Source organism: Monodelphis domestica, chromosome 4 (genome assembly GCF_027887165.1).
Source record: "Monodelphis domestica isolate mMonDom1 chromosome 4, mMonDom1.pri, whole genome shotgun sequence".
Classification (NCBI taxonomy): domain Eukaryota; kingdom Metazoa; phylum Chordata; class Mammalia; order Didelphimorphia; family Didelphidae; genus Monodelphis; species Monodelphis domestica.
This window is the reverse complement of record NC_077230.1, coordinates 434,243,861-434,271,253: the sequence shown is the minus strand read 5'-3', so window position 1 is coordinate 434,271,253 and position 27,393 is coordinate 434,243,861. Positions and strand designations below refer to the sequence as shown.

At 48.4% G+C, this 27,393-nt stretch overlaps 2 protein-coding genes across 8 annotated transcripts in view; both read right to left on the bottom strand.

Moving 5' to 3' along the window:
- Positions 1–27,393, bottom strand: part of LOC100023417 (zinc finger protein 420-like) — a 621,149-nt gene that overhangs the window by 520,915 nt on the left and 72,841 nt on the right. The gene's annotated exons all lie outside the window — the stretch shown is intronic.
- LOC103095819 (zinc finger protein 260-like) lies at positions 7,947–26,528 on the bottom strand. 4 transcript variants are annotated; one of them, XM_056825703.1, is made up of 6 exons: positions 26,205–26,528; positions 24,112–24,169; positions 17,122–17,227; positions 14,981–15,107; positions 13,562–13,657; positions 7,947–10,755 (listed from the first exon to the last, which is right to left on the bottom strand). In XM_056825703.1, the coding sequence occupies exons 2-6, from the start codon at positions 24,129–24,131 to the stop codon at positions 9,089–9,091; spliced, it is 2,016 nt and encodes a 671-aa protein (XP_056681681.1). In that variant the 5' UTR covers positions 24,132–24,169; positions 26,205–26,528; the 3' UTR covers positions 7,947–9,088. The 4 variants fall into 4 exon arrangements, with proteins under 4 accessions (XP_056681681.1, XP_056681683.1, XP_056681684.1 ...); XM_056825705.1 differs by lacking the exon at positions 26,205–26,528 and having other exon boundaries at positions 7,947–8,272; positions 24,112–24,670; XM_056825706.1 differs by lacking the exons at positions 24,112–24,169; positions 26,205–26,528 and adding an exon at positions 23,262–24,013 and having other exon boundaries at positions 7,947–8,272.

The following is a 27,393-nucleotide window of genomic DNA, read 5'->3' as shown; positions in this document are numbered from 1 at the left end:
CTATTCCAATGGGCCCAGTACTTTGGGGATGTTTAGGAGAATCTGAAGACCTTGAAGACAGGGAAGACAAACAAGACCAGATGGGATATGAAGAAGTAGTCTCTCTTGACATAAGAGGAAAGCTGGAAAGGGTTGGGAAACATGAGTAGTCAGAGCAAGGATATCAATCCTTGTAGGGTGGGAAATGGTAGAAAGTTAGGTGAGGAAACCCCTTATGTAGAGCCTTTCCTCACTCACCAAACAGATTAATAGGCTTGAGGTATTGGAGCAATAATAAGTCTCTTCTCTGATTTAATGAATATGAGGACACGAGAAGCATTTTTGATGACACAAGATGAGAGAAAAATCCTCTCCAGGTCATGTCCCCAAGAATCAAAGGAAGGCTGCCTCCTGCAACAGGAACGCTCAGAGAGATCCCTAAATCCGTCCAGTGGCCAGACACAGGTTCAAGTACGTCAGCTCCTCTTCAGTCCTCTCACCTTCATGTCCTGTTCTGTGGTGGGATGTGGGAGCCCCAGGAAACCTTGGGGGTGGGATGAGCAGCCTGGCCGTCGCCCTCAGGACTGGGCTTTGGCTGGAAAACCAGTCCACCAAAGAACAAAAGGCAACTTACACATGCCCTCCCTGCCCGTGATACTCGCAGGCTGATAAGTGCATACGGGGTGACTTCTTGCCTCCTGGATATGTTCCTTCTTTTCTGCCTCTACATCAAGGATGCCGTAGATAAATGGTCCAAAGTTTACAAACTATGTTTTAAAATGGGAATTTATACAGAAAATAATGATACCAGAAATGTAAACCTAAAGGAAGGTCAATGCTGCCATCTGGAATGATAAGCGGACCAAAGAACAAAACATAAAGCAGTAACAACTTCTAAGGGGCTGTGAACAAGTGCACGGCTGACCAGATCTCCCAGATGCAGCTAAAGCATCGCACAGAAAAAGAGCATCTCTGAAAACACATTTAGAAATAAAGTAGAAAAAGGTCAAATGGGTGACCTTAAAGCACACTTGCAAAAAGAGCCAAACCACAGATGTCGTTGCTGTGATGGGTCATTTTCAGTCCTGCACGACTCCTCATAAGCCCATTTGGGGTTTCCTTGGCAAAGATATTGGAGTGGTTTGCCCTTTCCTTATACTGTTCATTTTACACAGGGGGAAACAGAGGCAAACTGAGTTAAATGACTTGCCCAGGGTCACACCATTGGTAAGTGTTGGATGCAAAATTTAAATTCAGGAAGATGAGTCGTTCTGACATCAGCCATGGCACTCTAGTCTTTGTGCCACCTTAATTCCCCATCAAAGCCACAAACAAACCATACAAAATAAACATCAAAAAACATTTTAAAAATTAAAGAAGAAATATTTGAAAGATCAAACAAGGAGGCTGCTGAATCGAATTGCCTTCTAACATTGTGGACCTGGCCACCAGCCTCAGTTGTCTTCTCACTCTGGAATATCCCTCTGTTTCTGTGATCTCCTTCTCTCTTTGGTGACTGTCTCCAAGAACCTCCATTTTCTTTTTATATTTTTGAAGATATTCTCCTATAGCTTTTGTGTTCTCAAGATTTTTTATTTCTATCTGTGCTTAATATGTTTGTATTGTTCTTTTTTCTTCTGGTTATGCTGTGATTTTACCTTGCTCACTTGATAGTTTATTGATTTCATTTTATGCATTCTTTTTCATCCAATTTAGTTAAAGATTTCTTAATTTTCAAGTCTTCTCAAAGAACTAGCTTTTAGTTTTCTTAATCAATTTCTAGGGCTTTTTGTTTCCAATTTATCTATTTCCCCTCTGATCTTTACAGCTCCTCTTTTGTGTTCATTTTGTTTGTTTCTTCATAGGTTTTCTAATATTTCTAACAAATAATCAACTCATCAGCCTTCTCTTTTTCTATTTCATTCATGTATGATTGTAAGGATGTGATTTTCCCCTTGAGGACTGACTTAGCTACATCCCCCAAATTTTGGTATGTGTTTTATCAGTCATTTCTTTCATACTTATTACTTTTTCTATGATTTCTTCTTTGACCCGTTCACCATTTAAGATTCCATTTAAAGTTTTCTCTTGGGTCTATACCTTTGTTTTGGTACCTGAAACAATATCTATCCTAAGTATATGACTATTCCTAAAGAATGATGGGACAATTCTTACACATTTCTTTGCAATATCCCTGAGCCCTACTCTGTGGCCACTTTTTGTAAAAGTTCTCCATGGCAGAGAGAAATGTGGATATTCTTTTGCAGTCCTACTTAGAAGATGCTCTAAGTCTTGCTTCAGTTCCATCGTTTCCCTTTTGTTTATCTTTCTCTTACTTTATCAAAAACTGATAGCGGGAGAGTCTCCTTTCTGTGTCTTATTGAAGTGCAGATTTCGTTTCCTTTATCAGTCTGAAAGGTAAGGCATTTGGAGCTTATAAATTTATTGCTGATGTTGATTTGTCATCTTAGTTTGCTTGTTTATTTTTTGTTTGTTTTTTTAATATTTGTGGACCTTTTTGTCTAATAACAAGATGGCAACCATTGGTTTTTTTATTCACTTTATGCATACTGTTGTTGTTAAATGTGTTGCTGTTAAGCATCATAAGGTAGGGTTTTGTTTTATTATCCAATCTATCACTCCTTTTTTCATTTTATTGGATTTTTAAGCCTTTCCCATTTCAAATAATGGATTACATTTGTATTTTCCACCTGTTATCCTGAAAAATGGGTTCTTTATTCATCATGATTTTTTCTTCTTCTACTATAAAATACAGTAATATGTTCCTTTGACCACTTTAATCTTTTTGAGAGTGGCCTGTTCAGAGTGATTCTCCTCTTCTCACCTTTGATACCCTCTTCTCATCCATTACTTTTTCCTTTTTTTTAAAAAAACCCTTACCCTCCCTCTTAGAATCAATACTGTGTATTGGCTCCAAGGCAGAAGAGTGATAAGGGCTAGGCAAGGGAAGTCAAGTGACTTGCCCAGGGTCACCCAGCGGGGAAGTGTCTGAGGCCAGGCTTGAACCCATGACCTCCCATCTCTAGGCCTGGCTCTCCATCCACTCAACTACCCAGCTGCTCCCCCCCCATTACTCTTTTTCTTTCAGAGTTTAATGTATTAGTTCATCTCTTCTAGCTTTATATAGGCATATACTCTTTTCCATTTTCCCCCTCTCTCTCAAATAAATTTCTTATTCATCTCCCCTTCAATAAGTTTTTTTTATTTCATTTAAACTCTCCCCTTCTCTATATACAAAGTCTCTCTCTCTCTTCATTACCCATTTTCTTTTTGTTTAATCTAAATTCTTATTCTAAGTTTCATGACTCTTATAACAATCTAGTATTTCTCTTTTCTCTATATTCTTCATATGAAGTTTCCAAGATATCCATTCTACTCCCTATACTCTAGTTGCTTTCTTCTGAAGTCTTGTAGGGCTAATCCCATGGATTTCCACTTTTCATTATGCTTCATGCACCGAACAATAACAATTATTGAAAGTGTCAGAGAAGACATTGCCCCATGGTGGGAACTTCCTGCACTTTTGATAGATACCCTCTTTGGTTAACATGTTTTTCTATATTTTTCTGAAATTTTTCTCCTAGTGTTCATGCTCTCCCATTCTTCCTGGCATCAGCTGCCCCAGGGATTTTGCTATTCCCCACAGAATAAACAGACATTTCAGACACCAAATCTCCTGGGGGCATACCTCTTGCTTGAGGTATTCAAGATGCAAGTAATCTCTTCAGTTGTGGTTTCCTTATTAAAATGTTTCAAACTTTTTTTATTATTGAACAGCCATCCTTTGATCTATAGGGCTGAGCTCAGATTGGCAGGATACCTAGGCTGCCTGAGTTACGCTGCTCTTTGGAACACATTATTCAGTCCATCCTTCTTTTTCTAGTGGATGCAGCATAGTCTTACATTGTTCACAAGCCCTTTTCTTTGTGTTTGAAGATCTTTCTCTTGGTGGCTTCTAAAATGTTTCTGAATTGAACATTTACATTTTATAATTTTTTTTATTTTTAATTACATGTAGGAAAAGCTTTTTTTTTTAATTTTGAGTTCTAAATTCTCTCTCACCTTGTTGAGAAGGCAAGCAATTTAATGTAGATTATACATGTGCAGTCATGGAAAATATATTTCCATACTGGTCATGTTGCAAAAGAAAGCACCCCCCCCCAAAAAAAAGGCAGTTTCTTTTAAAGTATGCTTTTGCTGCTTTAATTAATGTTCATCCTAGTTCATATGCCAAGAGCAACAGGTGAGAAATCAGATAAATTTACACGTGATGTCAATAACTGCCTACAAAGTAGAGCTGTCCAAAGTAGGGAGTCTGCCCTTCCAGTAAATTTCAAGCAGAGCCTGGATACCTACTAGGCAGGCCTATAATTATGGGCCAATAGAAAATGATGAGATTTCCCAGTGTGTCTGCTCATTCTGGTAATCTGCTTTAGGAGATAGCTCTCCATTGTTCTCAGAGGACCTCAGACATGACTTTCTTGCTGGCAACAAAGCTTTCATTTCTCTCTTTGGTGTTTTTCCATATATACTGGCAAACTCTCAGGGTCACAGTCGGAGGTAAGACTTGAACTCAGACTTGAATTTTCTGACTCCAGTCCATGCTTTATCTACTGCACTATCTAGTTGCCCTTTCTTTGCTTACTGGTCTCCTATATGAGATTCAGTGCATGCAGTGAAACTTCTAGAGTCAACCCAACCACTCAGCTATAGTTGGAGCAAGTCACTCATTAATTATATGTATTCATCAAAACTTACAAATAAAATAACTTAATCCAAAATTGAGCTAACCATTCTACTTAATGTCCCCATGCAGGAGCCGCTGAACAATGGCAGAGAAATCAGTGCTGACTGGGTCCAACTACAAATGTATGATATATAACATCAACTGGGCACTCACTTCAGCAAGATTATTCTCTCCAACTATCTCACTTTTCATGGTGGCTCTTCCAAACATTTTGAGCCCTCCTCAGACTTCTTTCTCTTTTTCTTTTTTCTCTCCTTTATCCCCTACCTTCTCAGCTAAGAATCTGGCTCATATTTTACAGGGGGAGAAAATGAGATCATTTGCCAAGAGCTCACTCCTCTCCCCTTTTTCTCATTTGGTATCTCTCATTTGCCTTCTGCCACTATTTCCTCCTTCTCTCTCTCTCATAATGAGGTACACTTTTCCTGTTCAAGGTTAACCCCTGTACCTTGTGAAGATTGTATTTGGTTATCTCCTGATTGTAACAACAAAGGTACTTAGCTCTTCCTTTATTGTGAAGACTGAATTGTAATCCCTGTCTATTTTTAGATTTTAATCCCCAAAGTGTTAACACAGTATTTAAAGTAGATCTGCCCATTTTAACCACAAAAAGGTGTTGACTAACCAAAAAAGGTGTTAACTAACTACGAAAGGTGTGAACACCCATTTCATACATTGAGTGGGCAGTCCTGGAAAGGAGCGTCTGCTGTGATTGGTAGGTGTAAAATTTAATGGAGGTGACACAAGAGAAAAAGGCCTTTAATAGAGGAAACAGACACACACAGGATTGATTGATAGATTAGTCAGTTACTCGGAGTTGGACTGGAAGAACACTCAGGCTCAGAGTGAAGACAGTTGGCTGTGGAACTCGACCCTGGAGGAGCTTGTACAGGAGACCTCAGACTGCTTGCCTTTTAGATGGTTACCATGGTGAGTGAAAAGGCTGACTTAGTTCCTTGCCCTTTCTGGAGGTGTGAACCTCCAAGAAGGTCCATTGTCTTGAGACTCCTTTCCCCTGAATGGGGCTTTAGAATTTCTACCTAGCTCAGAAGAAGCTGGGGATTTCTCTCTCACCTTTTATCTTTTCCTCAATATATTCCCTCTATTGTAAAAATAAACTACCATAAATTCTATTTTACTTTAGTAATTCATTTTGGGATTAAGAAATTAAATCCCTGGTGACCACCAATTTAATATTCAGTCCAACCATAAAAAAATCTAACAACCTGCACATATGATCCTGAGGATGAGATTTATGACTAATAAAAGCTGATATGATACAGCTAATATGACTGAATAGCATGGAAGATTTCCATTTGAATATTTCTTTGCTAGTTGGATGACTTGGGTGAAGATGTTAATTTGTAAATAGGACTTACCATTGTGGTTTACTGAAAGATGAAAAAGGAAGTGAAATGTTGTGGGAATTAGTCCTATGGGAAGAAATAAGAGTGAGATCAGGGACAGCTTTGGGGAGAATTCAAAGGCCAGTCCAATGAATTAGAAAAGACTTTGCTTTTAATTCTGGAATTTGCTTCAGGCTTACAGGAATGGGAAGGGCCACCAGTCATTGGAACCAGTATGAGGGTGACCAAAACTCTCAGCTCACAAGATATAAGTCAGGCAGTAGTCTATTTTCTCTTCAATTATACTTCACTTCTTCCCAACTGCTGCTGAAGAAAGAGCCACTGAACATGACTGTAATACCAGTCCCTGTTCCCAGATCAGATGTGCCCAGGGGATATAAAACTGTATGATCCCTCAGACTGGTCACGTTGGAATTCCCCACCTACTGTGGTATTGGCATGTGCCCCAAAGCCTACCAAATCGCTATCAACAGTCAAAAGAAGATGGAAACCATAACTAGTTGATTCGTATAGGGTCACCTTTCAAAGAAGACCTCTAAGTTGCTTAGATTCAAAAGTATGAGAAAACTCTTTACATCAATCTTTATCCATAACCTGAGTCCTTGCTCAGGGGGGTGTCACTGAACAACAAGTACAGGTGGTTTGGTTTCCCAGGCACATGGGAACAGGTTCAAACAATGCCCAATTTCTACACTCACTGTCTTCCTTAAAATCTGTGCAGAAAAGAGCAAAATTTGACCTAAAGCTGTCCCAGGGTATGTAACATATCATTAACATACCCATTTACATGTTGCACTGCTTTTCCCACCCTGCAACCCCCTCATGGGCAGAGTGGACCATGGATAACATCACATCAGTTCCTTGAAAACACAGGCCAACAACCACCCGCACGAATGACTCCTTCCTAAGTAACTAATCAAGATTAAAAAAAAAAACCAAAAACATTCCTGAGAACCCCTACCCACCTTTTACTCTTATGGTCACTTTTACCCTTTATCTTTGTTTACCTTATTTACTTACTATACTAGCTAACTATCCATAGTCATTTTGTTACTATAGTCTCTTTTAATAAAGTTGTTTCCCCACAATGGAGTCAGTTTGAGCCATCAATCAATTCCTTGGATGAGACCCCATTAACCCTGTCCACATCAGTACCAAGGGACAAAATTCAAAAGCACCTTTTTGGCTCTCCCCACCATTCTCAGGTATGACAGATAGGAAATGAACTAGGTCAGGGGGTCTTAACCTTTTGTATGCCCTGGATTCCCAAGGCAAGCAAGCTGGAGAAGACTATGGAGCCCTTCTCAAACCATGTTTTTAGATGTATAACAAAATACATAAGATTACCAAAGGAAATCAACTCTATTGAAATAAAGTGATTGAAATATTGTTTCAAACAAGTTCATGGAGGAAGCTAGGTGGCTTAGTGGATAGAAATACAGGCCTAGAGGCAGGAGGTCCTGGGTTTAAATTTGGCCTCAGATACTTCCTAGCTATGTAATCCTAGGCAAGTCATTTGACCTCAAATGTCTAGCCCTTACTATTCTTTTGCTTTGGAAATCCTAATACTTAGTATTGATTCTAAGCCAGAAAATAAGGATTAATAAAAAATGATCATGAGCCCTAACTTAAGAATTCTCCTTCTACATCATGGTTAATCCTTCTAGCTTTGACTTTTTGTGGTTCTAACATAAATCCCGAGCCAGGAGAAAAGGTATAAATTGGATCCATATGAACCTAAGCAAAATTATTTTAAATCTCAAGAGAAACTCTGGCTAAACATATGCCATATTATGTCTCTGTTTTAGATTTTTTTAAAAAGCACCCTAGTCTTTTTAAACCATCTTTTATTCCTTTACTTTGAAAATTGACAGATTAATTATTTTGCAAAATCACAATAATTTCAATGGAAAAGTCATTCCAACTCTAATAATTGGAGAAATATAAGTTAAACAACTTCAAAAGACCATCTTGGACCCATTAAGTTGGAAAAGATAGCTCAATTAGATGACACAATTCAGCAATAAGCACATAATTACAGGGATAGTGAATATGAACACTGGTCCAAACTTGCTGGAAAGCAGTACTGAATGAAACAGAAATGTCAATACTCCTTGACCCATTGACTCACTCCTCGGATGAGATCCCAAGGACATAACTGAAAAGGAGAAAAGCAGATTTTACAAAAACCTTGAAAGGGGGCCTGTCCCACTAGCCCCAAACTGGAAACGACCCATGTGTTTACGGTTAAGGGAATAGTTAAACACATCTGTGTAAAAGAGTATAATGGAATAGCAATGATTTTCAAGAAAAGGGAAATGTAGAGATCTTAATGAACTATGGGAAATATTCTGTGAAATGATGCACATTGAATAAGAAAAATGAAAAGACTAATACAGACACTGGCTAGAAAGACTTACGGGACAGCAATAAGAACATCACAGAGAAAGGCAACCAGAAGAAAAAGCACTCTGAAAGGGGGACCAGGAAGTCAATGGGATGTTAGTGTTGCCATCTTGTCACAGTTGATACAAACTGGTTAAATGCTTTGAATACTGGAATTTGTGATTTAACCTTTGAGCACTTTTTGTCATAGCTGTGTATGTTTTGTTAACGATCGCCACGTTTGGAACAAAAAGGAATAGTAAATGATTTTTTAATCTCACAGGTTAAGGGCCAATTCAGATACTGCATCAGCCTTCCATGCTGAACCGAGTTAGGCGATGGGCCTCCCCCCAATGAGGGCAGTGGGCCATCCCAGTAGGGGCAGTAATGTTGCAATTTTGGCTCTATTACATCACAAATGGCAAGTCTTTATGATTCCTTCCCCACATCATTAGAGTCCTCAAGGGATTCTCCAGCCCAAAGTCTCTCTGGGGAGATGAACTTGCCCCAAATGTATCTCCAAAGTTATTGCAATTTAGCATGAAGGGTGTGATCCTTTTAAAGGATCCTTTCAGCCACTATTGGAAGATTAATTAAATGTGAGGAGTTTCTCCCCATTGTGAATTTTTTGCTGTGTAATAGGATGTCCCCTCTGATTGAAGACTTTTCCATGTTTGGTTCCTTTATGTTGTTTGTCTCCATTGTGAATTCTCTGATGATAAATTGAAGATGACCAGTGGCTGAAGGCTTTCCCACATTCATTACACACAAATGGTTTCTCCCCAGTGTGAATTCTTTTGTGTTCTGTAAAGTTCCCTCTGTGGCTAAAGGCCTTCCCACATTCCTTACATTCAAAAGGTTTCTCTCCAGTATGAATCCTCTGATGTTCCGTTAGTTTTCCTCTCTGGTTGAATGCCTTCCCACATTCATTACATTCGTAGGGTTTCTCTCCAGAATGGATCCTCTGATGATAAATAAGCGAGGTCCGATGGCTAAACATTTTCCCACATTCATTACATCTGAAGGGTTTTTCTCCCGTGTGAATTCTCTGATGGAGAGTAAGGTTTGAGTTTTGCCGAAAGGCTTTCCCACATTCATTACACTGATAGGGTTTTTCTCCAGTGTGAATTCTCTTATGCTCAGTAAGATGTCCACTCTGGCTGAAGGCTCTCCCACATTCGTTACATGCAAAGGGTTTCTCTCCAGTGTGAATCCTCCTGTGTTTATTAAGGTTTCCCCTCTGACTAAATGTTTTCCCACAGTCATTACACTCAAAGGGCTTCGATGCTGTAAGAATCCTTTGCTGTTCTGTAAAGTTTCCCCACTGATTGAGAGCTTTCTCACACTGAGCGAGGGGCATGTCTACAATGTGAATTCTCTTGTGCTTGATAAAGGAAGAACATGTGCTGAAGGCTTTTCCACATTCACCACACTGATAGGGCTTCTCTCCAGTGTGAGTTCTCTGATGGTCAATAAGATGCCCTCTCTGGGTAAAGGCTTTGCCACATTCATTACATTGAAAAGGTTTCTCCCCAGTGTGAATCCTCTGATGTTTAATCAGGTGCCCCCTCTGGCTGAAGGCTTTCCCACACTCATTACACTGATAGGGCTTCTCTCCGGTGTGGATCCTCTGGTGTTCTGTGAGACTTCCCCAGCGACTGAAGGCTTTCCCACATGCGCTGCACTTGTGGGGCTTCTCTCCAGTATGGATGCTCTGGTGCTGAGTCAGATATGACCTTCTGCTGAAGGTTTTCCCACATTCGTTACATTCATACAGTTTTTCTCCAGGATGGAGCCTCCGAAACTGAATGAGGTCTGAATGGTAAGTGAAGGGCTTCCTGCATTTATTATACTTGTAAAGTTTACTCCCTAAGGAGATCCTGTTCCGTTTCACGAGCTCTGAAAAGGGCTTTATGGTCTTTCCCAGGGCGTCCTGTTTATGAAGGCTTTTTCCTGTGGGATCTTTGGGCTGTAAACCAAAGAGGGATCCCACACTGAAACTTCTTCCCAATGCATTACATTCGGGAACACTCGCCTTACTAAAAGCTTTTCGGTGAGTGACTGTCACTTGTCTGAACTGTTTCTCCTGTCTGGCTTTGTGTCTCTGTAATCTGACATTCCGCTCTCCAGATCTTTCTCTCGGGGAATACCCAGAACCATCTTTTGGGGGTCTTTGTTGTGATGAAGCTCCCATGGGAATGCCGCGTGTTAAAGGTGATCCCTGGACTTCACACTTAGCATAACAACTAAGGGAATCTGGAAGAAATCAGAAGGAAAAAAGAACCATCAAGAGCCACAAATCAATAAGAGACCAATAAGATAGTCACTAATCACTGCGAGTGACAAAGGAAGCTGCCTTAGTCTTGGCTTTTGTGCCTTCTAGCTAGGAAAGATGCTCATTTTATAAAAGCTAAAACAAACTCTGTTAAAAGGGAGCTGAATGAATTCACAGGTTCAGTCTCTAGCCTAGAAGTGATTCCTTTGATTGCTCTAAAAATATTCCTCTGGAGCAGCGAGTTGGCTCATTGGACAGGGAACCAAGTTTAGAAATGGGAGGTCCTGGGTTCAAATCTGGCCTCAGACATGTCCTCATGTCCTACACAAGTCACATCCCTAACTGCCTCGCCCTTGGTGCTCTTCTGCCTTGGAACGGATCCTTAGTATCGATTCCAAGACAGAAGACGAGAACTTTTTTGAAATTTTAACTATTCATCGAGTTTGGATGAGAGGTGGGGGGAATGGCCAGAAACTTTATGCTGAGGCAGCAAGCCATGAAACTTTGGGAGCGGAATGGGCAGGAGACAGAGGACACTCACTGGGCCCACGGCCAACCCGGCCAGGATCCCAAAAGCTCTGACTCATCCATTAAGATATAAGGCGAATCATCAATAAGTTCCTGACTAACGTGCCGACTTCCTCGGCAATGGGGCATTGTTGAAAGAATCCTAAACACGCGTCCTGGGACTCCTGGACGAGTCGGGACGGTGATGACAAGCTCTTCCCTCCTTTCTTTCCTTTTTTAAAATCCGAACCCCAACAAAGCTGGCCGTTTCCACATGTGAAAAGAGAGCTCCGCACGCGACTCTGAACTTCTTTACGCATCGCTGGTTTGCGGCGAGGAAGGGACTCGGCCTTGTTTGCCGTCTACGCAGTTTTGAGATCGCATACGCCGTGATGACAATAATATGAATAAGGGCCCCGTGTAGAGGCAAAAAGAGGGGGAGGAAGCGAAGCCCAGGGCAGTGGAGAAGACACGAGCGCACTATGATGCCAAGCCTTGAAGGAATGGCGCGTAAAGATGTCATTAAAAACAAAAGACGTGCTGGAAACGCCAGGCCTCCTCGGGGGCCAGAAGAGAAGCAGAGAAAGGAATTCGGATTTTACTGAGCTGGAAAATAACTTTAGCGTTCTCCAGACAAGAGGCCAACCTGGGAAAGAAGGCTAGAGAAGAAAGCTTCGGCATTACTGGATTTCCCAAAACTGTGAAGGGAAGATGAAGAGGCCACGAGGAAAGGCAGAGAGGGAGCTGGCGCTGGAGGCGGAGGGCTGGATTCGAATCCCCAGTGTGACGTCACCTCCCTGGGGCTCGGCTGTAAAAAGGGGGTGCCGTCCAATGGTGGTGACCTCTATCTGATCGCCGGCAGGTCTGACAGGAGTGCTTCAGGAGCCCCAAAGGGAAAATGTCCCAAAACAGAATCGGGAAGAGACTGGAGGTCACCCACGGTAAGAGGATACTCCGAAGGCCCGAGCCACAATTCTCAGGGATTCCTTATGACAACATGCCAGATGGAAACGAGAAGAGGAAGTGACAGGAGCCGGGACTGAGCCAGAGCTCGGCACCACAGGCCTCGTGCCCACATCAGTCTCCCAAAAAGCTGCTTGTTCTGACAAAAGGCAGAGGCCCAGGAATTGGAGATGCTTAGCAGAAAAGGTTAGTTAAAATACAGGACTGCGGAGGAGGGGATCATTGTCTAACTGAATATCTTTTTAGCAACAACTTGGACAAAATGGGCCGCGTCAACCAAATAAGCAAAAAACAAGAGCTGGGAGATAACACAGGGCAAATGTTGTCATGAGGCTAGCAGCGAGCAGCTGGGTGGCTCAGTGGATGGAAAGTCAGGCCTGGAGATGTGAAGTCCTGAGTTCAAATTTGGCCTCAGACACTTCCTAGCTAGGTGACCCTGGGCAAGTCACTTAACCTGTTTCTTCACCCTTACTGTTCTTCTGCCTTAGGACCAAAACACAGTATCGATTCTAAGACAGAATATAAGAGTTTTAGAATAAAAGGAGGAAGAATGACTTTTTATCTGAGAGTAGGAAATATGGGAAGGTGGAGGAAAGGAGAGGTCAGGAAACTGATTGGATGAATTGGAAAGAAGGAAGTCTATGAACAAGCTCAAGATGCTAGTGTTAAAAATGAGTGTTAAGAAAAGTGGATTTACAAGGGTGAGGGGCAGCCCGTCAAGAATGGACGTCACCATCTCCATTTTGTCGGGGATTCTCCATCCCAGCATAAAGGACAGGATGGGCTCATCACCGCTGGCTCCCACTGGTGCCTTCTCTGCTCCCTTTCCTGGCACCAAAGACTTATCCGTTACAGAGAAAGACTTCAGCACCCCAAAGACTTACACCCTCCCTATTTGTCATGCCTCCCACAAAATCCACGGTGCCCTCGACTTGGGCTAAGTACTCCTTCTCCATCTCCTGTGCATTCCCCTTCAGAAGCCCACTTTTCTCTTTTGCAGAATGAGTCGCCTTGCACTGCTCTGTCTCTTGTTTTTTTCCTTCCTCTCATGTAATTTCTAATCAAATTCCAAGACACACATTTCCTTTGACTGCTGTTGGAGGGTGGCTCCTCTGAATGAATCCAGGTCACCACCCCTCTCTGTGGCTCCTTCTGGCTTCCTAGGAGTTGCTAGTTAAATAGATTAGGAGATCATTCCCAGGACAGCAGCCCAAACCCTTCCTCACTGACCCCTCAGAGGAGAGAGCTCCTTGGCCTGCCCCATCCAGCAGCTGAGTGGTTGCTACCTGGGAAATCTGTCTGTCATCTCCCACTCACCAGGACAAATGCCTCTTGGGGCTGCTCCCTCTCGAGTCCAGGGGACCTGACCTCTCTCCAACTGGCAGATCACCTCTGGTTTGGACACTGGAAGCCCTGTTCATAGAGACAAGAAAAGGCAAAGGTCTGGGGAAAGAGGGACAACTCAAAATCCAGTTCTCTGCAGGGAAAAGAGGGCGAGCAGAAGGCCCGGCGCCACCTCACCAAGAAACTGAGATTCCGGCAGTATTAGCCACCCTCTGGGCCAATCTGGAGAGCGGGTTGGACCCAAGGCTTCCACAGGCTGGGCTAGATGCCCAGGAAGTCCAAGAAGATGGAACATCACAAAGGAGGCATCCACAGCTGAGTAGCCTCTTCCTTTCAGAGGGGAGAAAACTTTTCAAGCCTTCAGATATTTAGGAAGGATCATGCCCCACCACACCAGAGCAGCCACCTCAGGGGAGGGAGGGAGGGAGGGAGGGAGGGAGGGAGGGAGGGAGGGAGGGAGGGGGAGAGAGAGAGAGAGAGAGAGAGAGAGAGAGAGAGAGAGGGGGGGGGGGGGAGAAAGGAAGGAAGGAAGGAAGGAAGGAAGGAAGGAAGGAAGGAAGGAAGGAAGGAAGGAAGGAAGGAAGGAAGGAAGGAAGGAAGGAAGGAAGGAAGGAAGGAAGGAAGGAAGGAAGGAAGGAAGGAAGGAAGGAAGGAAGGAAGGAAGGAAGGAAGGAAGGAAGGAAGGAAGGAAGGAAGGAGGGAAGGGAGGGAGGGAGGGAGGGAAGGGAGGAAGGAAGGGAGGGAAGGGAGGAAGGGAGGGAGGGAGGGAGGGAGGGAGGGAGGGAAGGAAGGAAGGAAGGAAGGAAGGAAGGAAGGAAGGAAGGAAGGAAGGAAGGAAGGAAGGAAGGAAGGAAGGAAGGAAGGAAGGAAGGAAGGAAGGAAGGAAGGAAGGAAGGAAGGAAGGAAGGAAGGAAGGAAGGAAGGGAGGAAGGGAGGAGGGAAGGAAGGAGGGAAGGGAGGGAGGGAGGGAGGGAGGGAAGGGAGGAAGGGAGGGAGGGAAGGGAGGAAGGGAGGGAAGGAAGGAAGGAAGGAAGGAAGGAAGGAAGGAAGGAAGGAAGGAAGGAAGGAAGGAAGGAAGGAAGGAAGGAAGGAAGGAAGGAAGGAAGGAAGGAAGGAAGGAAGGAAGGAAGGAAGGAAGGAAGGAAGGAAGGAAGGAAGGAAGGAAAGGAGGAGGGAGGGAGGAAAGGAGGGAGGGAGGGAGGGAGGGAGGGGAGAGAGAGAGAGAGAGAGAGAGAGAGAGAGAGAGAGAGAGAGAGAGGGGGGGGGGGGAGAGAAAGGAAGAAAGGAAGAAAGGAAGAAAGGAAGAAAGGGAGGGAGGGAGGGAGGGAGGGAGGGAGGGAGGGAGGACACTCAAGCAATTAGTTTCTGAGTCCCAGGGGAAGTCATCCTTACCCAGGGAGACCAGGTTCTCATAGTTCTCCAGCATCACCTCCCTGTAGAGAGCCCTCTGAGCAGGATCCAGCTGCCTCCATTCCTCCTGGGTGAAGTCCACAGCCACATCCTTGAATGTCACTGACTCCTGAAACATGAGATAGATTCCTGATCACTCGAGGCCCATTCCTGGAAGTCAGGGAATTGGTGGCTATACTGGACTTGGAATAGGATAATGGGAACCTAGTTCAAGAAATGAAAAGGAACTTCGAGGTCATTCAGTCCAACTTCCTCCTTTTGCTTATGCGGAGACTGAAGCCCAGTGAAGAGAAGTGATTCTAGGCACAAAATGCCAGAATTCACACTCGGGTCCTGGGGCTCCACGTTCATTGATCTTTCCACTCACTGCCAGTGCATTCTGTGCCAAAGATGACAACAGTGATAATGACAATGAGGAGGAGAAGGAGACAGAGGATGAAGAAAAAAGAGCTAATGCTCATTTGTTTAAGCCCTCGCCTTCTATCTTAGAATCAGTACTGTGTTTTGGTCCTAAGGCAGCAGTGGGGGTGAAGTGACTTGTCCAGGGTCACCAAGCATCTGTGGCCACATTTGAGTTCAGTTCTGTGTGACTCCCAACCCAACGCTGTACTCAGTCCATACGGAGCTGCAGTTCTGCACGTGGACATTGGGTTCTTTATTGCCCAAAGAATGGTTTGCTGAGGAGACGGCCAAGGCTGAAGCTGCACGAGGAGCCCAGAGAGAGTCTCACACTGGGGTGTGTAAGGGGTGCGACATATTCTCGTGCCTCTCTGGCTCCACTTATCAGATGTGGATTCCCGGGAAGCCCCCCACAGGGTCACACTCGGGCTCTGAAGGGTCCCTTTGCTCTTCAGGATGGCCCCCTCTGTCCTGGTGACTTCCGTGTCCATCCCCCCCTGAAGATCTTCGACCTCCACAAAATCAGCAGCCACAAGAATGCTTTTAGACCTTCCACAGAACCCTTTATTTAGCACAGAGGCCGGAGAATTCATCTTTAAAGGCTGGCGCTAACTCGGTGTTGGACCCTGAGGCTGCGGCATCCTTTCTCTCATAGAGGTTCTTGATGGACGGTTTCTGTGTGGCGTGGACGCTCCCGTTGCTGAGCTGAACAGGTCTGTTCTGGGCTTGACTAGGAGCAGACCAATGGCCCGCGGGGTAACTTCTCCAGTTCTGTTTCTAGGCTGTGCTGGCTCAGCCAGGCTTCCGTCGAGCAGCTGTGGTGTCCATCCCTCCCAGCCTCACCCTTGTCACGAGAGAGTTGTGACATCTGCTCTGTCCTTGTCTTCTCTCGTCTTTATGGGCCCATCCTCGGGATTCTCTCTGCAAAGAGTGCGCTCACCTTCACTTAACCTGAGGGCCCAAAGTCTTATCTCCCATCCATCTAGGATCACTGGACAATTCTGGTGCCCACATGGAACCAACAGAACACGGCTTGTCACATCCAAAAACTAGCACTATCTGTCACAGAATTGGAATCTGAGTCAGTAATTCTAAAACAGTTTCTCTTAGAACTTAGAGAAGACTTAACACTGGTGCAGAAATGTGTTATTACATGTAACTGGTCAATATATGTGTATAAAATGAAAATTTTCATTTAATTTTAAGATAAGGAATAAATAAAGACCTGTACTCCAGACAACTGAACACTCTGAAAACTGATTTAACTCAGCAATAAACTGGAGGGGAGCAGAGCACTCAGGCCACTCCTCTCCACCCAGCAGCCAATGGGAGTGCTTCCTCCCTCCCCTAGGTGGGGTAAGGGGGCATGCCCGGCACTCCATCTCTAAAAAGTTTGCCATCACTGCTTTACACCTTTCTGGCTCTGGGAGGTCTGTCAGGCCCTGCCTGGCCCCCACCAGCCCTCCAGGGCCACCCCCACCACCAATGGGATCCTCAGCAACCCTCTGGCCTAGTCTCCTGCCCTGAGTCCAGACCAGTTGGATCCTGGGAGTCTGTGGTTATTGTGGGGGGATCCTCACAGGAGGGCTTGGGGAAAAAGCTCCCCCTCCAGGAGCCCACCACTGAGGTTCAGGCCAGAGAGGCCTCAGTCAAGCTGCCACCCATGAGAGGGAAAGAAAGCCATCTAGGGTCAAGAAAGGAGAGAGGGAACACTGGTCACTCACCCCAGGGTGGGAAGGCAGGAAGCCGGAGATCATCCCCACTGCTGCCACCTCCTCAGGCTGCTTTCCCTTCTCGATTCTGTAAAGGGTGGAGGATGACAAGGTGGCGCTACAGAGAAGAAAGGAAGCCGGGGTGGGTGAGTATCCCTTGTGGGTGGGTGAGCATCCCCCACAGGAGTTAAGTTCCCCACAAGACCTTGGGGCGTAAGGCCAGAGTCGGCAATTGGGGCAGAGACTCGCCCTCAGCTACTCTGAATCATGAAGCAACTACCATGTGCTAGTCCCAGCCATACCTGAGCTTTAGCATTTGCTGATTGACACACTTAATTGTCTCATGTCATCCTCATACTTCTGGAAGGGAACAACTATTATTATCCCCATTTTGTAGATGAGGAAACTGAGGCAGGGAGTGGTGGAGGGGCCTGACCGAGGTCCTACAACTAAATGTCTGAAATAGAATCGGAATTCAGGTCTTTCTGATCCCACGTCCAGCACACTGTCCACTGAGCCCGCTGGCTGCCCCCCCCCAAAAATAGAAAATGGAATAGGTCTGCCCTCAGGGGGCTTTTACTACATTGGGTATATTACTATACGCTGATACAATGTGAAGGTAACGTCCAGGTGGGCAGTCAGGAAAGACCAGGGAAGGCCTCGAAAGGGGCCGGACTTGGGTTGGGGGCTGAGGGAAGCCAGGAATTCAACGAGGCAGCAGGGAAGAAGGGGGACACTCCGGGCATGTGGCACAGCCTGGGCAGAGTGCCTGTCGGACCGGAGGCTGCTCTGATGCCCCAGCAGGGGAAGTGACAAGGCTCTGGTTGGGGAATGACGGGAATGAGCTGAGCTGAAATCCTGGCTCTGCCCCAACTCAGGCTGGTGATTCTGAACATGAAACTCATCCTCTGTGCCTTATCCTTTCCCCCACTGATGGAGGCCAATGCTTCCCCTCTCCCTGCCCCATCTCCAAAGATGTGGGAGGGCCCAATTGTGGGATCCCCTGAGCTATATTCGGCTCCCCCCAAGCAGGAGCACCACGGACAGAAAATGGCCAAACAGGAGGACAGCCTGGCAAAGATGAGAAAAACAAAAGATGGACAGACACTCCAAATCACTAATAAGAGAAACACTAAGGATGAGCACCCTGGACAGCACCTCAACGTTTGCAGCACTTCATAAATATTAACCAAGTTGATTCTCACAAGAACCCTGGGAGACCGATTATTATTCCTATTTTCCAGATGAGGAAACTGAGGCAGACAAAAGTTTAGTGACTTGACCACAGAGTTATATACCTAGTAAGAGTGTGATTCCAGATTTGAACTCAGATCTTCTTGCCCCAGGCATATTACATCATCCACTGAGCCACCTAAATTGAAGATGATATCAGAGGAAAGGCTTAAGCACTGGGGGAGGGAAGGGTCAGGAAGGGCTTCATGCAGAGGGAAGGACTTGAGCAGCAACTTGAAGGATGCCAGTGAAGCCATGAGACAGAGACAGATACAGAAGGGAGTCCGGAAATGCCCAGAGGCTGGAGATGGAGGGCCCTGTTTTTAAAGCACAGCCAGGCTGGCTGGATCTCTTCGCACATGGGGTTGGGGGCAAGGGGAGCAGAGAGCCAGAAAAGTAGGACAGATCAGTAACAAAGGGCTCTAAAGACCCAAACCGAGAACTTCCACATTTCCTCCTGGCCGGAACTTTGTTTAACAGTGTCTCTCCGGCTGTAACGTGGGGACAAATGGTGAGGTGTAGGCTAGATATCATTAGGTGAGTTCAGAACTTCTGGAATCATTAGACCAAGAGTGGTCCCGAATGGACCACTGGCACCCTGAGGCACTCTCTCAAGCAGATGGCCCAAGGGATCCAATCATGCTATGGACGTGAGATCATAGCTTGAGAACTGAAAGGCTCCTTAGAGGTCATGTTCCCTAATTTCCTAATTTTATTTTTATTTTTCAATGAACAAAATTGATTTTCTTTTCCTCCTATCTCCATTCCCCAAAAGGAAAGAAAAGAGAAAGAGAAGGAGAGAAGGAGAGGAAGGAGAGGAAGGAAGGAAGGAGAGGAAGGAAGGAAGGAAGGAAGGAAGGAAGGAAGGAAGGAAGGAAGGAAGGAAGGAAGGAAGGAAGGAAGGAAGGAAGGAAGGAAGGAAGGAAGGAAGGAAGGAAGGAAGGAAGGAAGGAAGGAAGGAAGGAAGGAAGGAAGGAAGGAAGGGAGGGAGGGAGGGAGGAGGGAGGGAGGGAGGGAGGAAGGGAGGGAGGGAGGGAGGGAGGAAGGAAGGAAGGAAGGAAGGAAGGAAGGAAGGAAGGAAGGAAAGGAGGGAGGGAGGGAGGGAGGGAGGGAGGGAGAGGGAAAGAGAGAGAGAGAGAGAGAGAGAGAGAGAGAGAGAGAGAGAGAGAGAGAGAGAGAGAGAGAAGAGAGAGAAGAGAGAAGAGAGAGAAAGAGAGAAGAAGAAAGAAGAGAGAGAGAGAGAGAGAGAGAAAGAAAGAAAGAAAGAAAGAAAGAAAGAAAGAAAGAAAGAAAGAAAGAAAGAAAGAAAGAAAGAAAGAAAGAAAGAAAGAAAGAAAGAAAGAAAGAAAGAAAGAGAGAAAGAAAGAGAGAAAGAAAGAGAGAAAGAAAGAGAGAGAAAGGGAGGAAGGAAAGAGAAAGAAAGGTGGGAAGGAGAGAGAAAGAGAGAGAGATAGAGAGACCAGCATCACTGTTGGGAAAGCAGCAAATATCAGGAAGATATGAGTTTAAGTCTCACCTCTGCCACATACAGAGCTGGTGATCCTGCATAAATCAAATACCCAGAAGCCCCAGGCAACTCGAGGATTCAAAATGGCAGTACAAGGGGCCATTCTGCATTAGGGAGTGAGCTTCCTGACCAGGAGTTGATGTCTGATATGACATACATTCCATCCCTGGTCCAAAAAGTAGCACAACCAAAGGAAGGCAGTGTGGAGTGGTGAGTGCAAGTCTAGAAGACCAGGGTTTACACTCCTCTGAAACCCAGGAGCTTTCTGACCTTCAGCAAATCACCTAAATGACAGGGAACCAAGCAGCTCCTCTAGGATAATTACATATTTCTCCTAGCCCCCCCTAGCTAGCCCCAGCCCCAACATATACACAGAAAAAGACAGACACACACAAATGCCCAGGTGCATCCACATCCATACCCACACACACTCACTTCACTCCTCAAGTATTGGGGCCAAATTCTCCATGACCCACCTTCCTGGGTGATTTTCAATTTGTCTGCACCTGCCCAGAAAGGTCAGTCAGGACTTGTTCCAGCCCCACTATCCCTAGGGTGTACTCCTTCACCTCAGGGTGCTCTTGAGTAAAAAGGGCTCAGAGAACCTCTGTGAGGGTGGATTCCTGTCTCCCAAAGGTGTCTAGACTAGGTTCACCTTCATGCAAAGATGGAACCTGGAGACTTAACAGCAAGGCCACATTGCCTGAGAGCATCACTCTGGGGCAGCACAAATCATTCTCCCAGCAGGAATCTGTACCTCTTCCAGGCTCCAGGTTGAACCAGGAGAATCGAGCACCAGAGAAAAAGGATGAAGGCAGTGGAGTGGAACCAGAGGATTCAACTGTAAATGCCAAACTTGAGACAACCACAAGCAGCCCTGGGTATGTGTGTGAAGCATGTCACTCATTCAGTCAACAGTAAAGGAAGTACACGCACAAACTCAGCCTACCCTAGGGAGGAAAGCACAGGATTTAGAATCATTAAGGGGGGAGTCTGAAACCTGCTCTGGCACTTAAGTCGCTGCATGACTTCCAGTGGGTCACAGTCTTTGAACCTCCTCAATAAACTGACATCTCTAAGGTCTCTCCCAATTCTCGGTCTAGTCAATGCCAATGCCTTTAACCAAAATCAACAAGGGAGGTTGGAATGCCATGGACCACTCATTCTTCACTGAGGTACAGAGCGGTGCCCACGAAGGGCCAACCTGGCAGATCCTAGAGCAAGTTGTAAAGGCTTCTGGGCCTACAATGGGCAGCACTGATGACAGGGTGAGAACGCTCGGTTTAACCACAGCAGTTTGAAAAGAGGATCACAAAGCTAGAGCTAGAGAACTCTGAGGCCATCTAGTCCAACCCCTCTCCCCACCCTATTCTATACAGAAGGAAACAAGCCCAGGGTAGGGAGGGGCTTCCTTGAATTCCCACAGCTGGTCAAAATTGGAATTCAGGTCCTCTGACTCCAAATTCCGCATTCTTCCAAGGTACCATGTGATATCTAACCTATAGACACATTCTGATTTGTCTTGGGGGAAGGGGGACACCTATACCAACAAGATATTCTGTCTCAAGGTGCTGAGATGGCTTTTGAGTTCTGTGCCAGGAACCTCAATGAGAGCTAAGATAAAGCAAAAAATAAAATGGAGGACAGCTGGAAATTGAAGGAAGACATGGCGAGTAAACTGAGGAGGTCAAGGACAAAGCCTTAGAAGAGGGAAGAGAGATGAGAAGAAAGGTGGTAAATGTTCCAGGAAGAAAGAGCTTTGGGAAGAAGGGCCTGGGTTCAAATTCACTCAGTGAATAAATATTTATTAAGCACCTACTAGGCGCTAGGCACTTTATTCAGTGCCGGAGATACAAAGAGGCAAAACAGTCCCTGTCCTCAAGGAGTCCACGCTCTAATGGAGGAGACAAGAAGCAAACAAATATGTACAAACAGGCTAGAGACAGGGTGATTTGAGGGACCAGCAAAGGGAAACGTCATAAATTAAGAGGAGAGAGTGTGGAAGGGGGGATTTTAGTCTGGCCTTGAAGGAAGCCCTGGGGCACGAGGAAGCAGAGGAATAGGGAGAGCATCGTAGGCCAGAGACCAAGCTTTAAGTCCAGGGATGGAGGGAAGAACATCAAGGAGCCCAGAGTCATTGGATCTAAGAGATGTGAAGAAGGGGTAAGAAGCCTGGAAAGTGCTGGGCAGGGCAGGAAGGGCTTCGAATGCCAGAGGATTTTGTGATTGAGGCTAAAGGCAAGTGGGGGTCCCTGGACATTGTTGGGGGAGGGGGTGATCTGAGTGGACCTGGGAAGAGGGCAATCCCACCTTTCCTTCTGATTGCCTGCATGGCTTTATCCAGGATGAGGGCGGGAGCCTGGCTATCACAGGGTCCTTCTGGCTCTAACCCAGGGACCCTAAGAAGCCAAGAGGGAGAGGGAAGGAGCAATCTGGAATCCCGGAGCTCAAACTGACCCTTGTCCCACCCAACAGTGACAGGCTGAACCGAAGCCACCAAGAACCCAGTGGGCACCGAGGCAGGCCCAAGGCCCCCTCCCTCGGGCTTCTGCCAGGCTTCTCCCAGGTGTCCTGGCCTCCAGGCAGGCCACAGGGCTTCCTCCTGGGCTCTCTACCTAGATAATCCCCAGGGCTTGAATCGAGGTTACCAGAGCAGCCACTCCCTGGTCCTGGCCTGCTCCTGCAGCAGCTCTGCTTTCCGGCTGACCCTGGGGAGGAGGATGGAGGAGCAGAGAAGAGCTGCAAGGGCCCCGCCAGGCCTCCCCTGGGGGCAGGTGTGGACCCCAACCTGCATGGGGCCCTCTGTTCTTCCCGCTGAGCAGTCGGGACTCCCAGAGGGTCAGAAGAGTGCTGCCCCCTTTGCCCAGGGGTCTGCTGGGGGGCCCCGGGCCCTGCGGCATCTCCCCCCCCCCACCTCCCAGCATCTCTCTGCGGGGCGGCGCGCCCATTCCCCAGATTGGCCCTCAGAGCTCCCCAAACGGCTCTTGGGCTCAGGCCAAGGCTCAGCCTGCGGCGCTGGCAAATGACTGAGCCCCCAGCAGCAGACCCTGCCCTCTCCCGCCGCAGCTGAAGAAAGCTCTGAGGGAGGGTGACAAAGTGGCTTTGGAAGAGGTTTCTGGGTCAGTGGATGCAACAAAGCCTCTGGTCCAGGCCTCCTCCGTGGACGCAGGCCCCGGTCCCTGGGCCCTAGAACCCCGGCCCACGCACCCACGCCTACCCGTCCACGCCCCCACCCGCGCGTGGCCACGCCCACCAGAATCCCCACCCCTCCCTCCGGTGTGCATGCGGGCACACACACACACACTGGAGGCGCCCCTCGGTCGGCCGGCCTGTCCACGATCATCCCCTCCCCGGGGCCCCAGATCCCCCCAATCTGGTGTGCGCGCTCCCCTCCGCACCGGCACTCCCTCACCTGTGCGTGGCCAACCCGGGCCCACCAACAAAGAGCCGACCTGCCGGCTCCACGAGCAACTGCGTCTGCGCACGGGGAGCCACCGAACTACGACTCCCAGAAAGCGTCTCGCTTCGCAGGGGTCCCGACCAAAGACAATAGCTAGGGGAGTGACACGCGTGGGTGTGCGCGGGGATTCTGGGAAGTGTAGTCGGGCCGCGGAGAGTCACCTGGAACACTGGGCTGGACCCCACCTGCTCCCCTCCTCGGCCGTGCCCCCACCCCAATGGGCTTCACGTGGGGCGGGGAGGGGCTAGAAAGGGCCACTCTGGGCTCGGGCTGAGCTCTGCACGCTCCATTCACCGACTTTAACGGGCATTGCCTGGCCATCCCTTCTGCCCCATTGGCCTGGGCTTGCCCCTACGTTCCGGGTATCAGGCTAAGCGCTTGGCAAATATCCTCTATTTCTAAACCTCTTATTCGAGCCTCGCAACCCTGTGAGGAAAGGGCTTGTACAGCTGAAGAAACTGAGGCAGACAGGGTTTGGCCTTGCCTCGCTTCCACAGCTTGGGCAGTGTCCGAACTCGATTTGAACTCGCTGCCCACGGAACGCCCAGCTCCTTCTGTCCCGCGAGAGCGAGGTTCCCCTCACCCCTGCAGAGCTCCGTCTGACCAAAGCCGGGCCAGCCAAGAGTTCTCAGAGACATTTGGGAATCCTCATTGGCTTTCCGGGACTGAGGGGAGGCGGGTCCCCCGTGAGCAGCCAGCACCTGCAAGGCGGCGAGCCCCCCTAGGAGAGAAGAGCGTTTCCGTGGGCCGGGGGCGGGGTGACGAGATGTGGGAGTCCCCTGGGGAAAGGGACGGGGAATACTCTGTGACTTCGTTTGCCATTTCCTGCTCCGGAGGCTCCCCATTGCACAGAGGAGGACCTGAGGGAAATAAGACTTAATTAGCTTGCCTAGGGCCACGCAGCTGGCGAGTGTCTGAGGCTGGATTTGAACTCGGGTCTTCCTGACTTTAGGCCCGTGTCTCCACCCACCGTGGGAGCTCTAAAATGAGAGTTGCCTTCCTGCAGTGCTGGCCCTTTGTAGTGGATTGTACGTGGGTGTTGGTCGTGCCAGCCCTGTAGAGGAGGAGCTGGGCTATCTCAGTGGGTGACACGGGAGGGAATGTAGCCTCTGAACGCTGAGGTCTTTGCCACTGGGGAAATTCCCCAAACTCTACGCGTGCCCGCTTTCCCTTTTCACTCCCCCAAACTCACCCAATGACACTGTAGACCCTTAGACACGCCTCCACCCGAAAGGGGAGCCACGCCCTCAATGCCAATTTCCTGGGGTTTTAGCCCCAACGGCCCTGAAACGCCCAGAAGAGGAACATGCTGAGGAAAGGGGGAGCCCTTTGGGCGGGGAAGGAGCAAGGCGCGGCGCCTCGGTAAATCTGGCAGCCTGAATCCCTGCCCAAAGCTGGCTAGACTTCCTGCCAGGGACAGAATCCGAGTCTTCATCCTTGGGGCTGCCCCATCGCTCCTCACTCTGCAATCTCACCATTGTCGCTGGCTTAGTTCCCTTTCTGTTCCACTATGGGCTGCGCCCTTTGGGGAGAGTTTTTCCAATGGTGGGACCTGGGAGTAAACTTTAGTGCACTGTTTGAATCTAGTTCTGCATGGCTGGGAAACTGAGGCACCCGTGCCTGCTGCCTTAGAGACCCTGGACAAAGGAGCAAAGCAGAAATCTGGTCAGATCCGAAGACTGATGGAAGGAGATTGTCCTCATCAAAAATCTCAGGCAATCTGAAAACTGGCCCTATACCGATCCATCACTGACTCGTCTCCAGGTTCCTTGGTTTGGGTATTTGGGAGGAGGGGAGGCTTCTTTTCCTGAATTCAGGGAATGGGACCTGTCACTCTGCCCCGCCCAACTTGGAAGGGCCCCCAGCTTTCTTCCAATCCGATTACCTAACGCCGGCTTTTGATGCAGAAGGGCTGGCTCCCCAGGTGTCCCCAGGGCTATGGAGGCGCATCCTTTGTTTCGGCACTTCATCTTTTGCTCATTTCACAAGAACGCCGGATTCTCTGTGTAGCCGCAATGAGCAGCTTTTCCTCTTTGTCTCAGCCATCACTAGCCATCCCTAAGACCTGCTTCCCCAGGCTGCTGGTAGTGTCGATTCAAGGGAACCAAACCCTTAGCGCCCCGCCTCTAGGTGTGCTGGTTTCTTGGCAGTCGGTAGTCAACCAACCCAAGAACTCAGCACATTTCTCAAAGCCTAAATCAATCAATCTGCAGCCCTTCTCCAGAGGGGGTGGAAGCCGCCGCTCTGCAGCTGGAGCTTGGGGTGGTCACTCCATCACGCAGCTCTCAGGCTATTCTCCCCCTGGAACTCTCGTCTTCAAACGACTCCTGGATTGGATGATGTGCTTGGGGTGAGACCCTGCTGCAAACCTGGATGTTTCTCCCACACAGGCGGGCGCCAGACGACCCATCCCCAATCCCTTTAACAGGGAGGCAGCCCGAGGCTGGGGCTTTCCTCGATTGGGAGCGGGAAGATGACCCCAGGACGCCATTCTAGGTCTGCCCAGGGAAGCATCCACTGGGTCCTGGGCGGATCTCTGAACCTGGCCAGCCTTGGTTAAAGCCTCCGAAGGGCCAGTAACTGCGCTGCTATTATTCAGCCCTTCTTCGCCATCTCCCTGGCAACACCCACCCAGTGGCGGGGATGGGATGAGGTGGGGTCTGGAACGCATTTCAAGGGGCAGTGCCCAGGTAGGTGCCCTGGCCTTCGGGGGCTCGGCCTCCCTTCCTGCAGCCTCGCCCCATAATGGACTCCAATTTGGCTTGTGGTTCACTAGGGCCCCTTCCCTCTGAGATCTTCTTCAGATAAGCTACCCTAGCCATCCCTTTCTCTGGGGAGATCAGTGGTTCCTCTCGGGCTTGGAACAAGTGCAAGAACAAGAGGGCCAGACCGTACCCCAGTCGAAGTCGGTGGCGACCTGCCTTTGCAGAAGGACTATTCCCGGCTGGAGCCTCCTCTCGACCCCGGGCACTGCCTTTGCGCCCTGTCTCCAGCCGAAGATGTCACTCGGGCACCTCTAGAGCAGATGGGTTTGTTTGGAGTGGGAGGAGAACACAGGACTCAACCATGCCCAGATGCTCCCGGACAGCAAAAGGGGACAAGCCGTAGCCCCGCCCTCCCCAATGGGGGTCTGAGTAGAGGCCCCCGCGGGGAGGAGGAGGACCGCAGTGTCCTTTGGGAAATGGAGTCCATGAGCCTGCCCATCAGAGAAGCTAAAGGAGAGCGGCCGTGGGTCTCCCTAAGAGTAGACTACATTTCCCAGAAGGTTCCAAGATTCCATTCCAGCTCGACCTGTGTGGATGGTCTCAGAACCCAAGGCATGATGGGAATCATCTTTTCGGGGCTCAACGAGCAGCCCGAGACGCCGAGTGGGCAAGAGAGAGTGACAGGACTACGCAAGCGCGAGACCCGGCTTCCCATCTCCCCTCCTAGCTGGAGCCTGGTCCCCCCAGTGCCTGCTGGTGAGCGAGTGCGCGTGTGCGGCGACGCCTATCCTAGCGAGGACCAATGGTTGTGGTGGAGTCGCCTGTCTGACCTCCCTTCCCCTCGCCACATGGTGGCCGCCCAGCCCAGTTCGAGGTGAGAGCCCGAGGGCGCTGGTGCCCCGCTCTGGGCGGGAGGATGGCGATAGTGTGCGGACCGGGAGGCGGAGGCAGGCAGCTTGTTCTTAAGGACCCCTGATTAAGTGACTTACACTTGCAGTCGCACCGCAAGGAAATGCCTGAGGCTCCCGTCTCCCGGGCCAGCGGCCCCTCTTCGAAAATCAGTGGGGTGGGGAGGGCACGCGGTGGAGTGGGAGCCTGTTCATTGCTGAGGAGTGCTTTGGGGGGGCGGGGCTCTCGCCTCCCCAGGGGTCCCCCAGAGCCTCGGGCAGCAAGCTCCAGCAAGGCGGGAGGCTGCAAAGGGAGCGCAGGCGAGCGGCTTCCCGAGAAGGCCAGGCTGCTGCTGGGAAGCTCCCATCCTTCCTGGCCGACCCACCAGGAGGCTCCTCCACAGCCGCTTCGGAGCACGGCCCCATCCCTGGAGGGACTGGTGGTCCAGGCCGCCCCGCTAGCGTCTGAGGGCGCCTTTTCCCGGATTCCGG